This window comes from Artemia franciscana, chromosome 4, assembly GCF_032884065.1.
Source record: "Artemia franciscana chromosome 4, ASM3288406v1, whole genome shotgun sequence".
Lineage (NCBI taxonomy): Eukaryota > Metazoa > Arthropoda > Branchiopoda > Anostraca > Artemiidae > Artemia > Artemia franciscana.
Genome location: NC_088866.1, coordinates 41,347,775 through 41,362,758, shown reverse-complemented (window position 1 = coordinate 41,362,758; position 14,984 = coordinate 41,347,775). Strand labels below are relative to the sequence as shown.

The 14,984-nt window shown below is 37.0% G+C and overlaps 1 protein-coding gene across 9 annotated transcripts in view; it reads left to right on the top strand.

The window, feature by feature from the left end:
- Positions 1 to 14,984, top strand: part of LOC136026436 (uncharacterized) — a 72,525-nt gene that overhangs the window by 37,134 nt on the left and 20,407 nt on the right. For all 9 annotated transcript variants that reach the window (XR_010617287.1, XM_065703028.1, XM_065703029.1 and 6 more), the window contains 2 exons: positions 4,405 to 4,509; positions 12,629 to 12,718. Coding sequence is in view for 8 of the 9 variants with exons in the window: in XM_065703028.1 (XP_065559100.1) it covers positions 4,482 to 4,509; positions 12,629 to 12,718 (118 nt within the window). In the remaining variant the exon portion in view is untranslated. The remainder of the gene's footprint in view (positions 1 to 4,404; positions 4,510 to 12,628; positions 12,719 to 14,984) is intronic.

Below are 14,984 nucleotides of genomic sequence, written 5' to 3'. Positions count from 1 at the left end.
TGCAATGCGTAAATCAGATTTTTGAGAAAAAATTTTCAAATAAGAAAAGTGACTTTGTGAATTTTGAATGTGCAATCTCAAAAGTGTTGCCTATTGCCCATAATACTAGATCATCAGCATATTGTAAATTGGTATTGCTTGCAATACCAATACATTGGAATTTACCATACGTATTGCTTGCACCGGAAAGGCCTTTGCCAAGTCAAGAAATGTCTGACAATAGTCTTTTCTCCATGATGCTGACAAATGTTAATTTTTAGCTGGAAAAGTAGATGCAAAATTTTTTTTTAGCAATAACCTTATGAGGATCAATCTATAATCTATCAAGATCGTAGCTTAAAAATCGGGTCCAAAGCGCCAAAAAAATCGGCGTAGAAAGACACTTTTAGCGTCTTATCTGCCAGTCTGCATGAAAAAACCTAAGTTGAAGCAAGTCCAACTTAATGTGGATTATTCCCGCAGAAATGCTCTTGCGTTTCTTGCAATTCACAACTCTTTTGCTTTGTATAATTGGACCAATGAATCGAGATATTGTTTTGTTGATTTGTATTCCTATGACCTTCACTTAAACATTCTCATTAGAATTTATATTGAGAGGGAAATGATGTTTAAAAAAGTTTAATAATATGGAAAATTAAAAACAATGGCTAAAACAGCTACACAACCAGTATATACTAAAAGGCTGGGTATAAAATGGCAAAGAACACCTAAAGCTTACAGCTTTTTAACTCCTCATGATCGTCAAATATTTAATTAAACTTAAAACATTTATTGTTGCTAGAAGCTCTGGTTTTATAGGCTGTTTTGAATGCACATATAACTACCATCTTATGAATTTTCTCTTTATGAGAACGTGTTTCCAGATTATAAATATTCAGATTACCGTGAAGTGAAGTTTATAAGACATTTAAGTCAGTATTTTTTACTGCCTATAGTTACTCGATTAAGAATACATAAGTATAATCAAGTTCAATTAAGTTTAGTTATTCAAGTATCTATACATAAGTAAATTCGAGTACGAGTAACCTCAGTCATTCGTGTAATTATACATAATTATGTTCGATTTCAAGTAATTGTGATTATTCGAGTAACTATACGTAAGTATATACGAGTAACTTTAGCTGTTCGAGTAACTGTGCATAAGTAAATTCGAGTTTGAGTAACTTTAGTTATTCAAGTAACTATACATAACTATATTTGAGTTCTAGTAACTTCGATTTTTAGAATAACTATGCATAAGTGTATACCAGTAACTTTAGTTATTTGATTAACTATACAGAGGATAACTTTAGTTCTTCGAGTAAGTATATACAAGTATTATTACTCGTATAAACTAGTTAACTAATAACTGTAATTAATCTTCAATATAAAATGATTTTAAAGTCAAGAGTCAAGATTGGGATTTTAGAACTGCATTATGCAACTCTTTTGAACCTGTTCAAAGTATTACCAGTGTTATAGGTTTTATATAGTATAGTTTTTATATTATATTATATTTATTAGTATATTTTGAATCTACCTTAGTTCTGCCCTAGGATGGATGAATGATAGACTATCTATCAAATAGTGAAATTACATCAATTATGCACAATTCTGAAAAAGGCCTATACCAGATTTGCCTCTCACTCAAACTATCTGTCTTGGCTTTTTCTCCAACTAGCTATGACTCTTAACTTTTTCATCATAATTCACCAAGCTGATTTTAATTCAACTCGAATCAATTTGAATTCAGGAGTCGTGGGTCAGTTATTTTGTTTTGAAAGCGAAAAATGTGTTTTCCATTAATAAAGCGTGTCCCAAGCTTTTCAAACTGTCTATTTTTTGTTATGGCACTTGATATTAACCAAGTGACATATAGCAACCGCAAATTCTGTCGGTCTGTCGGTCCCGGTTTTGCTACTTTAGGCACTTCCAGGTAAGTTAGGACGATGAAATTGGGCAGGCTTATCAGAGACCAGACCAGATTAAATTAGAAATAGTTGTTTTCCTGATTTGACCATCTGGGGGGGGGGAGAGTGAGGGGCCGGTTAATTCAGAAAAAATAGAAAAAGGAAGTATTTTTAACTTACGAATGGGTGATGGGATCTTAATGAAATTTAATGTTTGGAAGGATATCGTGTCTCAAAACTCTTATTTTAAATCCCGACTAGATCCGGTGACATTGGGGGAAGTTCGAGGGAGAACCTAAAATCTTGGAAAACGCTTAGAGTAGAGGGATCGGGATTAAACTTGGTGGGGAAAATAATCAGAAGTCCTAGATACGTGGTTGACGTAACTGGAATGTTTGGGGGAGTTAGGGGTGGGGGGAGGGTTAATTTTGAAAAATTAGAAAAAATGAAGTATTTTTAACTTACGAAGGAGTGATCGGATTTTAATGAAACTTCATATTTGGAAGGATCTCGTAACTTAGATCTCTTACTTTAAATCCCGACCGGATCCAGAGTCATTAAGGGGGGGGGAGTTGCTGGGGAACTAGAAATCTTGGAAAACTCTTGAAGCGGAGAGATCAGGATGAAACTTGGTGGGAAGAATAAAAATAAGTCCAAAATACGTGACTGACATAACTGGAACGGATCCGCTCTGGTTCCGGTGACATATGGGGAGCTGGGGGGGGGACCTAAAATCTTGGAAAACGCTTAGAGTGGTGGGATTGATATGAAACTTGGTGGTAAAATAAGCAGAAGTCCTTGATACGTGATCGACATAACTAGAACGGATCTGCTCTATTTGGAGGAGTTGGGGGGGAGTAAATTTAAAAATTTGAAAAAATTAGGCATTTTTAACTTACGAAGGTGTGATCGTATCTTAATGAAATTTCATATTTAGAAGGACCTCTTAACTCAGATCTGTTATTCTAAATCCCGACCGGATCCAGCTTCATAGGGGGGGGGGAGACCGGAAATCTTAGAAAACGCTTAAAGCGGAAATATCAGGATGAAACTTGGTGGGCGGAATAAAAACATGTCCAAGAAACGTGACTGACATAACCAGACTGAATCATCCCTCTGTGGTTGAGTTGGGGGGGAGGGAGTACTTCGGAAAAATTAGAAAAAATGAGGTATTTTTAACTTACGAACAGGTGATCAGATCTTAATGAATGTTGATATTTAAAAGGATCTTGTGTTTTAGAGCTCTTTTTTAAATCTCGACCAGATCTGGTGACATTGGGGGTGTTGGATGGGGAAACCAGAATTCTTGGAAAACGGGAAAATTGAGGTATCTTTGTCTTACGAATTGGTGATCGGATCTTAATGAAACTTGATATATAGAAGGATCTTATGTCTCAGATGCTCCGTTTTCAATTCAAATCGGATCTGGGGACATAGGGGGTTGGAGGGGGGGAAACAGAAATCTTGGAAAACGCTTAGAGCGGAGAGATCGGGATGAAACTTGATGGTAAGAATAAGCACAAGTTATAGATACGTGATTGACATAATTGGAACGGATCTGTTCACTTCGGAGGAGTTGGGGGGTTTTGATTTGGAAAAATAAAAACAAATTGAGGAATTTTTAACTTAAGAACGGGTGACCGGATCTTAATGAAATTTAATATTTAGAAGGAACTCATGTCTCAGAGCACTTATTTAAAATCCCGAGTAGATCTGTTGACATTGGGGGAGTTGGAGGGGTCTTGGAAAACGCTTAGAGTAGAGAAATCGGGATTAAACTTGGCGGGTAGAATAAGCAAATGTTGTAGATACGTGATTGACGTAACCGTATGGAACCACTCTCTTTGGGGGAGTTGGGGGAGTGGGGTTCAGTGCTTTGGTGAGTTTGGTGCTTCTGGACGTTCTAGGACGATCGAAATCGGTAAGCGTGTCAGGGAGCTGCACAAATTGACTTGATAAAGTCGTTTTCCCCGATTAGACCATCTGGGGGGGGGGGTGCTGAAAGGAGAGGAAAAACTAATGAATTTTGATATTTAGAAGGACCTCGTGTCTCAGAGCTCTTATTTTAAATCCCGACCGGCGTTAAGCCTCTGATTTTCCTTTTAAATCAATCTATTGATTCTTAGAACTTTTCTAGAGCTCATACCATATGAGCTCTTGGTTATTGGCTCTTGGCTTGTCCGGCCTCGTCACAAGTGCCATATGAGCTCTTAGCTCTTGTTTTTGTTCTAAAACTCAAAAATATGTTCAGAAATTTCTATTGTGCTCCTGGACACCTTAAATTCTTATGTTAAATGGTAATTCGTTTTTTGTAGAAGGTAAAAATATTAGTTTTTTCCTTCATCTTGAAGGTTACCAATCACTTCAATTATAAATGACTTCACTTGTGCAAACGGGAATTTAAAAAATCATCCACTTTAGTGTCCTACAGCTAATTTTTCTGGTAACACCAGAATCGAGATTCTTGTTCGCCAATGCCCGAATTCTGTATTTACTTTTTTTTCTCTTCTTTCAGGACTACCAAAGAAGAGACTCTTCCCTGCTGTTTATGGGAGTCAGAAGCATGGTGTTGATGCAACACCAGTAGTATCAATGGTCTACTTAGGGTCACACTTCAATGGTTATTTTTATCCTAACTTGTTTGTTTTGTTGTTTATTCAACTAGAATTAGGCTAAATTAATTTACTGTTTTAAACTGTCAATTTAGGAAAACTAAGAAGATACATCACTTGTTTTGGTTATGATCTACCATTGATTTGGAGGGGGAATTCTGGACAAAAAGAGACAAAAGTTTCAATGGTTAAATTGGGGCCATCCTTTGATTCTTAATTGCTTTTTCGTTTAATTTTATCTTTTGTTTTTAAACTGCAATTGGGTGGACTAGTTGCCAAATTCTTAGCCTTTTAACCATTTTAAATAATTATAAAAAGTTAAAAAAAAAATACTTAAAAAAAGTTTCACTGGTTTTGATTCCAGACTGCTAATAATTTAGAGGGGGGGGGGGGGGAATTTTAGTTTTTTGTTTGTGGACTTATAATTTTAAGCATAGATATTTTGTTTAAGAATAGTGCTTAAGTATTCTTTAGGTAGTTAAGTTCTTTACTTTGGAGTTCATCCAGATGCTTAGCCCAGAAGTGATGTTTGCCTGTCCCTCCAACATAGTTCCGGACCTTAGTAATTTTATTTCCTCTGTCAAACATCTAATGTTTTAGGGTTTTTGTGTCGAAATATTAGAATTTTTAGGATCATTTTCATATTCTCTTGCATATTTATCTAATTTGTTAACTAATTGTTTATTCTCAAATTAGTTAATTTTGTTAAATTAACTAATTTGTTAAACTTAATTTGTTAACTTATATGCTTCTTTTTGAAGAAAGTCAACGAATACTCCTTTGTGAGGAAACCCAGTTCATACTCCTTTGTGGAGAAGTATCCCAGTATAAGCTTGTTCATTTCTGCCTCCCCCTCCCCATTCATGAATTTTGAATGGACCATCCAGCTGTGAGATAAAACCAGACAGACTTATTGAAACTAAGAATTTGGAATTCGCAAAGAGAAAAGAGCCCTAGTCCCTGCCAATCATTTAATCGAGTTCTGTATCTGTCTAAACGTCTAAAATTCTCTAATACCGTTTTTATCTCCCCTACCTTTAAAGTCCTTTTTGTCAATGAAAGAAAAAGCCTAACGTCGGATCCAAACCTGATACCCCAAATCATGTGTTTGATGCTCTACCATCTGGTTCAGTCGTGCTAGTTAATTGATTTTCTAGAATATCATAGATAATCCCGGTTTTTAGGTATGAATAGACCAAAGATGGAACCTGTGGGCAAAAAAGTGTTGTCATTTTAATGTTTTTGGTTAGTAATTTAAATTTCATAACCAGTATTGGTACTTTAAGGACTAATATTTGGTAAAAAGGATGTCTTTGAGGCACCAAAGACATGATACGTTGTTGTTGTTGTTGTTTGGGGTTTGAAGCGTTCGACCATTAGGTCATATGCGTTCGTATCACTCAGTTGTTCTGTGCCTTCTATAATCACTAGCTTGCTTGGGTGTCACTTCAGTCAGTATTCACTGAACCAGAACAGTATCACTTGACTTGGTAATGGAGGGGGGTTATTTGCCTGCAGCAACTGCCTGCGTTGAAAAACGGGAATCAAAATAGTGCAACTATGCATTGTCAAACAGCAATTAAAATACATGTACAACACAATAATAAAAAGTAATACAATTTTTACACATTATAACCAATATCAATACAACCGAATGCCGATAAAATATATCTAAAATGATAAATAGGGCACTTCTAAAAATCCTTTTAAATAGGTGATAAAAAAAAAAAAAAAAAAAAAAAAAAAAAAAAAAAAAAAAAAAAAAAAAAAAAAAAAAAAAAAAAAAAAAAAAAAAAAAAAAAAAAAAAAAAAAAAATTATAGGGAATGAACCAAACCAGTAGCCTTAACAAATCTACCTAATAGGTTTGTGCTTAGTTTTTTAGCCCAAGGAGGGGACGTATGATGTCCCAGAACAGAACGCATTGTGAATGCACTAAATGCCTTCTCACAGCAATTTCTTAGTACTTCTCTCTCTTTTTCATATTTTCTACAGTTAAAGATGATGTGACGTATATCTTCATACACTCCACAAGTGTCACAGTTGGGGGATGGAGCCATTTTCCACTGGAATAGTGTTGATTTTGTCTTTGCATGACCACATCTAAGACGAAATAGGCAGGTAGAAAGGATGTGAGAAGAGAGGTACATTTCTTTTGAAGGCTGCTTATAATCATAGAGATCAAGGAGCTGAGTATGGAGCCAGGCCTCTTCTTCTTCAAAAATTTTTGAGCTAATTGAAGAAAGAAATTCAGGACCAGTGATAGGAGTTTGGGTGATCAGGCCTAGTTGGGAGGCTTGTTTTGCAGCCTGATCTGCTAGTTCGTTTCCTGTTATACCACAGTGTGCTGGAACCCATATGAATAGAACAGATATACCCTTCTTTGCAAGTTGAGAAACCAAATTTTCAATCTCAATGGCAACATTTCTTGCCTGGTGTTGCTGGTGTGAGAGGTAATCCAGAGCTGAAAGTGAATCAGAGCAGACAATATACTTCTGATGTTTGCTCTCTGTTTGGCTTGATATGGCTTGAAGTGAAAACTTAATTGCCATAAGCTCTGCAGAGAAAATTGTCAGGTTAGGGGGTAAACAGTATGAAAGAGACAGACTCTGGGAGGGTATAACTACTGCACAACTGCATTTTGTTACTGTCTTTGAGCCATCTGTATAAACTTGAATGTATTCTTCATATTCTGCCAGCTTTACCAGGAATAAGATTTTCATCAGTGCTTGGGGGAGGCCCTCCTTTTTTTTATGGTGATCTTAGGAATAATCAATTCCTTAATTCCTTTGGAGGCACTAGACAAATCATCATCCAAATTAACAGTCAGCCTGCCATTCTCAATGAACTCTTCCATGCCCGGAAGGCAAAGGAATCTCTGGAAAGAAGACATCTCTGTTGGTTTAAAGCGGATGTCAGGGTTGTGGTGGCTAATAATTTTTTTGTAGATAATATGGTTCCTGAGTCTTATTTTCTTAGCAAAATATCTTGCAAGGAGGTATTTTCTTCTGGAGTGAAGGAACTGGATCCCAGCTTCACAATACATAGCTACAATAGGAGTAGATTTTAGGCCACCAAGGGCCCTTCTTAAAATTGCATAAAGTGTAGTGTCAAGTTTCTTCAGGAGACATTTCTTAGCTGATCCGTATATGAATGATCCATAGTCTATCTTGGATATCACCACTGACTTGACAATGGTTGAGGCAAAGGCTGTGGGGGCACCTCTTCTTCCAAGGCAGAGAGCATTAATGAAATTTTGTCTTTGTTTAAGACTACCAATCAGCTCATCCAGATGGGGTTTCCATGTCATTTTATGGTCAAATATAACTCCCAGGAAGCGAGCATGTTCTGCAACTACAATCTTTTGTCCATTCAGTTTCACCTGTGGTTTGAAAGCAGCCAGGTTATGCATTTTGTGGAACAACACACTAACTGACTTATGGGTTGAAAAAACCATATTATTACTATTTGCCCAAATTGATAGTGTATCTACAGCTTTTTGGGAGGCTGACTGTAAGCATAAAGGGTCTCTCCCCACAACTGCAACAGCAATATCGTCAGCATACAGAAACAGCTCTGCTCCAAGGACATTTTCCAGGCTTATATCATGACAATACTCCGAGAAGAGAAGTGGGCTTAGAACGGATCCTTGAGGGAGTCCAATGTTATAAGCTTTTCTCTTAAACTCTGAGTAGGAGCCACCCAAGGAAGCCTGAACCTCCCTTTCCGTCAAGAATTGGTGGATCCAATTTACCAGTAGATTTGGTAAACCCATTATAGATAGCTTTCTTATTAGTTGCCCCACATCAACTCTATCAAATGCTGAATCCATGTCTAGAAATATTACATGGACAGCTTTTCCTTTTTTGAAGCTAAGTTTTATTAGATGCTCTAGTCTAACTAGAGCATCTGTGGTATTTCTTTCAGGTAAAAAGCCAAGCTGTTCAATTTGGATGTGGTCTGATAAAGGGGTTAAAATTCTTTGTTTTATTACCCTCTCAATTAGTTTTGCAACACAAGAAGTGAGAGATATGGGGCGGTAGGAATCAACCAGCTTAGGGTCTTTGCCTGCCTTGAGAAGTGGGATCACTATTGCCTTATTCCATTCAGATGGTATTTCTGAATCTATGACAGATCTGTTGAATAGCTGTGTCAGTAGCTCAACAAATGAATCTGGCAAATTTTTCAGCATCAAATTATGAATTCCATCAGGGCCAGTTGCACCAGGCTGGAGCTTTGAAATGGTCTCTTTAACTTCCAGGGAGCTAAAAATGGGAAAGGGGGCAGTACTATTTTTGGGACTAGGTTGGTGGTGTGTGGACTGTAATGGAGTAACTACATTCAGAAACTTTTCTATGAAGAGATTAAGTTTACCATTGGTTGAAGATTCTGTGGACCGACCCATCTGTATTTCTGCTGGGATGGGGTTCCTTCTTTTTTTGCCTGAAAAAATCTGGAAGTTTCTCCATAGCTCTCGAACAGGAGTGTTGTGGCTAAATTTGTCTTCAATGAGCCTTCTCCATCCATCTTGTGTCTCAGCTCTCAGTGTCTTTTTGAATTCTGCTGTCTTTTGCTTAAAAACTATTTTATTCTCAATTGAGGGGTATCTAGAGAAATTATTTTTTGCTTGTTTCTTCTCTAGATAGGCTTTCTGGCATTTACTGTTCCATCCTGGAGTAGAATTTTGTCTTTTTGGATGAGGTTGTTTGTAGCCAAATATTCTTTCTGAGGAGGCTATGATAGCTGAAGTAATCTTATTAGACAGTGTTTCCACTGACTCATCACTTGTCTTAATTTCCAAAGCCTTTTGGTCTAGTTTGTGTTTCCAAGAGTCCCAGAGTTTTTCTTGGAACTTCCACAATTTCACTGGTTGGTACCCTGCCCTTACTGGGTTAATCTCCAGTTTCAATGATATAATCTCATGGTCTGAGTCAAAGTCACAGGGTTTCTGGATTTCTACACTATTTGTCATATCTGTTGATGTGAAAGTGAGGTCAATGGTTGAGTACTTGCCTGTCTGTGGGTTCAGCCGTGTATTTAGATCTGTGGGTGTGACAAGGGACAACTTATTTTGGGGTTCCAGGATGTAATTGGTTAAAGAGGTAGCAATTGAATCTTCAGGTGATACACTGTCCCACATTCTGTGGTGTAGGTTAAAGTCCCCGCTAATTATTTTTACAGGGCCACATGCATTCACAATCAGTTTGAATTGTTTCAGGGAGAACTTATTTGTCTTTGGTGCATAACAGTTAGCAATACTAATCCACTTATCACTTCCAAGTAGCTTTATGTCAATTATACCAACCTCCATCTCCCCTTGTGGACTGGGGTTATGTTTTTTAAAGGCTAGGTCATTTTTCACAAGGGACAGTAGGCCACCACCTGTTTTATGGACTCTGTCCCAGCGGGCAATATTGTACCCTTTGAAATCACAGAAAGTATTCTCTGGTTTTAAAAAGGTCTCTTGAAGTAGAAAAATATCAGGAGCATACCTGACTAAGATGTTTTGGAGTTCTTTTCTTTTGGCTTGGTTGAATCCACGTATATTTAATTGGAACACAGAAAGGGAGCTAGACATTGGTGTTTGAAAGGGCTAACCTGGGTCTCTGTAGCTTATTACTATAACCTTCTGGGCTAGGCATAGTCTCCTTGCCTTTACGTTTTCTTTAAGTTTTTCCTGGGCTGCTGGTTTGTGGAGAGGTTGTAGGGCTTGATTCCACTCTGTTTATGTTTTCAGCAATGTTGTTTAGGCTGAGGGCAGCATTTTCAAGACCAGCTGGGAGTATCTTTGAGACCAGTTTGCAAAGAGATTTTAATATCTGGGTAAGATCAGAGATCTGTCTTGCCACTCCTTCAAACATGGACATATACTTCTTGTTTAGGTCCTCAACTGGATGGAGGTTAGGTGTCAAAGCAGGGAAGGAGTTTTTATGGGCCATAGGGACATATTTGGTTTGTGTTGGAAGTCCCTTCTTCAAGGCCTCAGCAGCAGTCCTCATGGGGACATTATTGGTGAAAGAATAAGTCACAATTGCTTTCTTCTCCATGAATACTGGGCATTCCTTAGCATTAGCAGCATGGTTACCACTGCAGTTTGGGCACTTGAGAGACTGATCTTGCTTTATTGTTTTGGATTGGGGCATTCATTATGGGTGTGTTGTCCACTACACGGTAGGCATCTTCTGCCTCTGCGACAATTTGAAGCCATGTGGCCAAAACCTTGGCAATTGAAACACTGTATTGCTCGGGGGATAAACTGCTTAACTGTATACCTTGCACCCCAGAGAGAGATTTTCAGAGGGAACTGAACATCCAGATTGAAGGTGCAAACCAAGGGAATAACAGAAGGGTTTGGGTTTTTAAAGGCTAGTGTCACTTGTTCTATTCTATTGTCAACTTGGACCTCCTTGACAAAATCCTCGATATTGGTGACCTCCTCAGATGGGATAAAAACAATACCTTTTCTATTTCTTATTTAAGCAGGGTTGGAACTAGGACTGAGCACAAACTTTACTTTACAACCATTAACTGCTATATTTGTAATAGAAAGTATAGCAGTAGCTACTGATTGGTTTGCAGCTATTATGATAATAGAGCCATCTGGTCCAAGTCTTTCTAGCATTGAACCATAATGGCCCCGGTATTCATGATTTTGGAGGTATTCAAACAGTTTTCTTGCAATAACTGTTCTGCTACCTAATGTCAAAACCCTACTGGTCTCATTAGGACCTTCAACACCTAAAGCCAAAATCCTAACACTAGAGTTATTTGGGTCAGGGGTGGCAGGACTTGGCCTACTAACTGACCTGTCAGTCATCACAAAAAAAGAACAAAAGAAGGAAAAGGAAAACACAATGGTTTAAAAATAGTCAGGTAAATCAACAAAATCACAAAGGAATTCAGATGTCAAATAAATAAAACAAATAAGCTACAAGCACAGAGGGAGGCCCTCAGTCAATATAAATTAAGCAAGCAATATAAATCAAAAGCAGGCGCAGAGCTAAATTTCAAAGCAGGGGCAAGAGGGGGTTAATAAACACTTTCAAGCAATTTGGTAGATGCAGGAATCAGGGAAAATTTGCATCAGGCACAATATCAGTCAAAGCAAGCCAACGGCCAGAAATGCACAACAAAACGAGTGTACTGGCGTCAGGGACCCCAAGGGCAGAGCCCTTGGTATTTAATCAACAAACCGTGGCACAGAGCTATCCCTACTTGGGAAATAGCAATTTTTAATATAATTGGTTTATTTCAATTTCAAATCGTCTTCCATGATGTGTAAGACATGATATGTAAAAATTTTGACACCAAAGCCACCCAATTCAACTACTTGTTCAAGAAAAAATAAAGTTAGCTCTTAATACTACCTCTTGATACTTCAGTTCGTGTAAAAGAGATAAACAACACGATCAGTTTTTACTTCTTGATTTCTTGTCAAACATGGCATGAAGGTCATTTGAAATAGTGCTCTTTGGCATTTGTAGTGTTTAAGGTCTGTGAAAATAACTACAGGCAAAACAATTCTACATTTTTTTTTAAACTATCCTTGGAAGCCTACATAGATAAGGGTTCTTGCGTATTTTATTTGTTTTTTTCCTCATCCTCCCATGCATTACTGTGGCACTGATCTACACGTTCTAAGGCTTTACTAGATCAGATATTAAGTTTACTTCTTTTTTATTCTTCCTTTTTCTTTTTTTCCTTCTCTTACCTTTCTTTCTTTATGTCTTCCTTAAAGGATTTTAATGCACTTTATTCCAGTAATTGTTTGAGTGATTACTATTGTTAAATGTTGTTATAAAATTGTTATTATGCAAGTATAAGGAAATATCGCGAGTCGGGTTAACTGATATTCTAAAAAACAGTAATTTTGGTTTTATTTCAATTTTGCTCTTCACTTCCATCAGAAAAACTTCGTTATTATTAATTAATTTAGCTGTTTTTTTTTTTTTTTCATTTTGCAGAATGAACTAGACAAAACGACATAAGTCAAGCTTAAGCGGTCAACGTCAGTTTTTTTTATAATACGGCCTGCGTTACACTAGGGCCTTGTTGTACTTCGTAGTAATAGGTCTTTTGTCCTACCTCTCTGTAAATTCCCACTAAATCAGTGCAATTATCTTTACAGTTGGAAGATCTGAGGTAGTACTGTCATCAACAAGTGATTCTTCAATTAGCAGGTCAAGCAGCAACAGCAGTAGTTGTTCTGATTTAAATCGTAAATATATTTATAAAATTTATTAGATTAATTTTAAGATATTTATAAAAGATACAAATTTATTTGTATGATTCAAGAACAAAATATTTTAATTTATTTACCTTGCACATTTTTCGGACTCTAGCTCTGTTAAGTCAATAGAACTCAAAATAATTCTGTAATTATGTTGCGAGAGCATCACTTTGGTTTTGTCGTGTTTTTTTTTTTTTTTTTTTTTTTTTTTTTTTTTTTTTTTTTTTCTAGCACCTTGATCTTACCTTATTCCTAGAAAGTGGTAAGGGTCTAACCTCGGCGGTTTTTACGGAAAGTGTCGACCTTAGGCTGGATTGATGAATATGATTTAGCATTTTGGAAAGCTTCGTAGAGCTCTTGCCTGGGGCCAAAAAGCATGGTTTTTGCTTGTCCTTGAGCCAGAGCCTATAGTGTGTTAAGTGACTTAGAGTTTTATAGCCTATGTCAGAGAGAATCATCTGAAGTTATGCAGTCAAGCTTTTGCTTCACCAAACCATGTTTCTGCTTTCGGACGGAAAGCTCCGTTCTAGCAGGCAAGCAGGCAGGCACCAGTTTCAAATTGAAGATGGACTAAAATCTATAAGTGTAAAATATGTGTGGCAGTTGCCTGGCCCCACAGCCAATATATCTTCTTAGAGTGAAAAATAAAAAAAAATTACAGAAACAAAAAAGTGGGGACCGAAAGCGCTGCCATCTATTGTTTCTACCCATTTTTGTTCGTGATTTCAGTTGAGTTTATCATTCGGTTTTCCCACTTAGGATTAGGGTAGAGAAATGATATCAGATGTGCCTCTTAAACTTTAAAAATTCTCTCATTCCTAAAAATCAACTTTTGAACTTTACTCCTTTCTAAGTGATGACGTTAGAAACTTGGCCTACGGCAAAAAAGTCAACTTTTGAACTAAGACAGATCGATATTTTTTCGGTGGCAGTCGATAGCTCTTGATGATCTGATCAAAGTATATGTCATCCTTTTTTGGTATAAAAATTTCTTCATGAGATATACCAGTTTAAAGGGGTTGACAACATCAGTAGTAAGATACACACTGAAACCAAAATAGGCCGATACCAATTGAGAGAAAAATAGGGGAGTTTTAAGCAACAGTTGCCTGTTAGCTCATCATCATCTTCGGCAATGAGGGGCTCGCAACTTTTGCTAATTGGTGTACCTGTTATTTTTTTCCGGTGTGTTTTTGATGGTAAAACTAATTTGGTTCCTGTGGTAAGACTTGTAGGGGATTTGTAAATAATAATCGGCTGTTAGGCTGCAATCATCTTCAGCGATGAGGGGTTTGCAACTTTTACGAGTTGATGTACCTAGTATTTATTTTAAGATTCTTAGAGATTGACTACTTTAGCGTTTATTCGAAGCGAGGAAACAAAACCAAAATGTTGCTCTCGCAACACTTTTCTCGGCGAAGCCGAACAAAGGTTGCCCCAACACCTCACGTTGCCCATGCAACATGCAATGTAGATCTAGTTCAAGTTAGACTCTTAAAGCCTTGCAAACAAAACCAATTTAAAAATTAAATACAGCAACAGTAAAATAGTAGTAAGCTAGAAATATGTCGTTGAAATAGTTTAAGCATTGAAAAGTCTTTTTTTCCTTGACAAAATATATAGACATCTGTCAGAAGCAACTATAACTAAAAGTTTCTAACTAACAACTGACTAATGATACATTAATTTGAAGTACATAATTAGCATAACCAAGAACTTTTTCGGTAAATTGAATAAATTGGTAAATAAGGATAAAATAAGTGGGTGAATTAAAGCCAGATGTGCTGAGATCTGCTATAAATGGTAACATTTCGTTCTGTGGGTCCTTTTGACGGAAACATTGTAATAACTAAAGAAGGGTACCATTCAATTTCTCTGCTATTATTCTTTACAAATATAAATTTAGGGTGAATGATGTATGAGAGTTCTGGAAGTTAGTTAAAAAATCAACAGAAAATAGAAGGTTGACTGATTCAATCCCACAGAACGATACCTTGCCAGAATACTTAGAACAAAAATACAAAAAAAGATATGCACCAAAAAGGACTAAGAGAGATTTGATGAGGAGATGAATAGTTTAGAAGAGACGGCCAAAATGAAGTTGGATTTAGAGAATGCTAAAAAACTGGAGTCGGTTGGACATGAATAAATGTGGCGTGCCTTGAAAAGTATGCGAGTGAACTCAGCAACGGGCATGGATGGAGTACCTATTAAGATGTTGAAAGGGTCAGGAGTAGAGATACTGTCAGTCCTT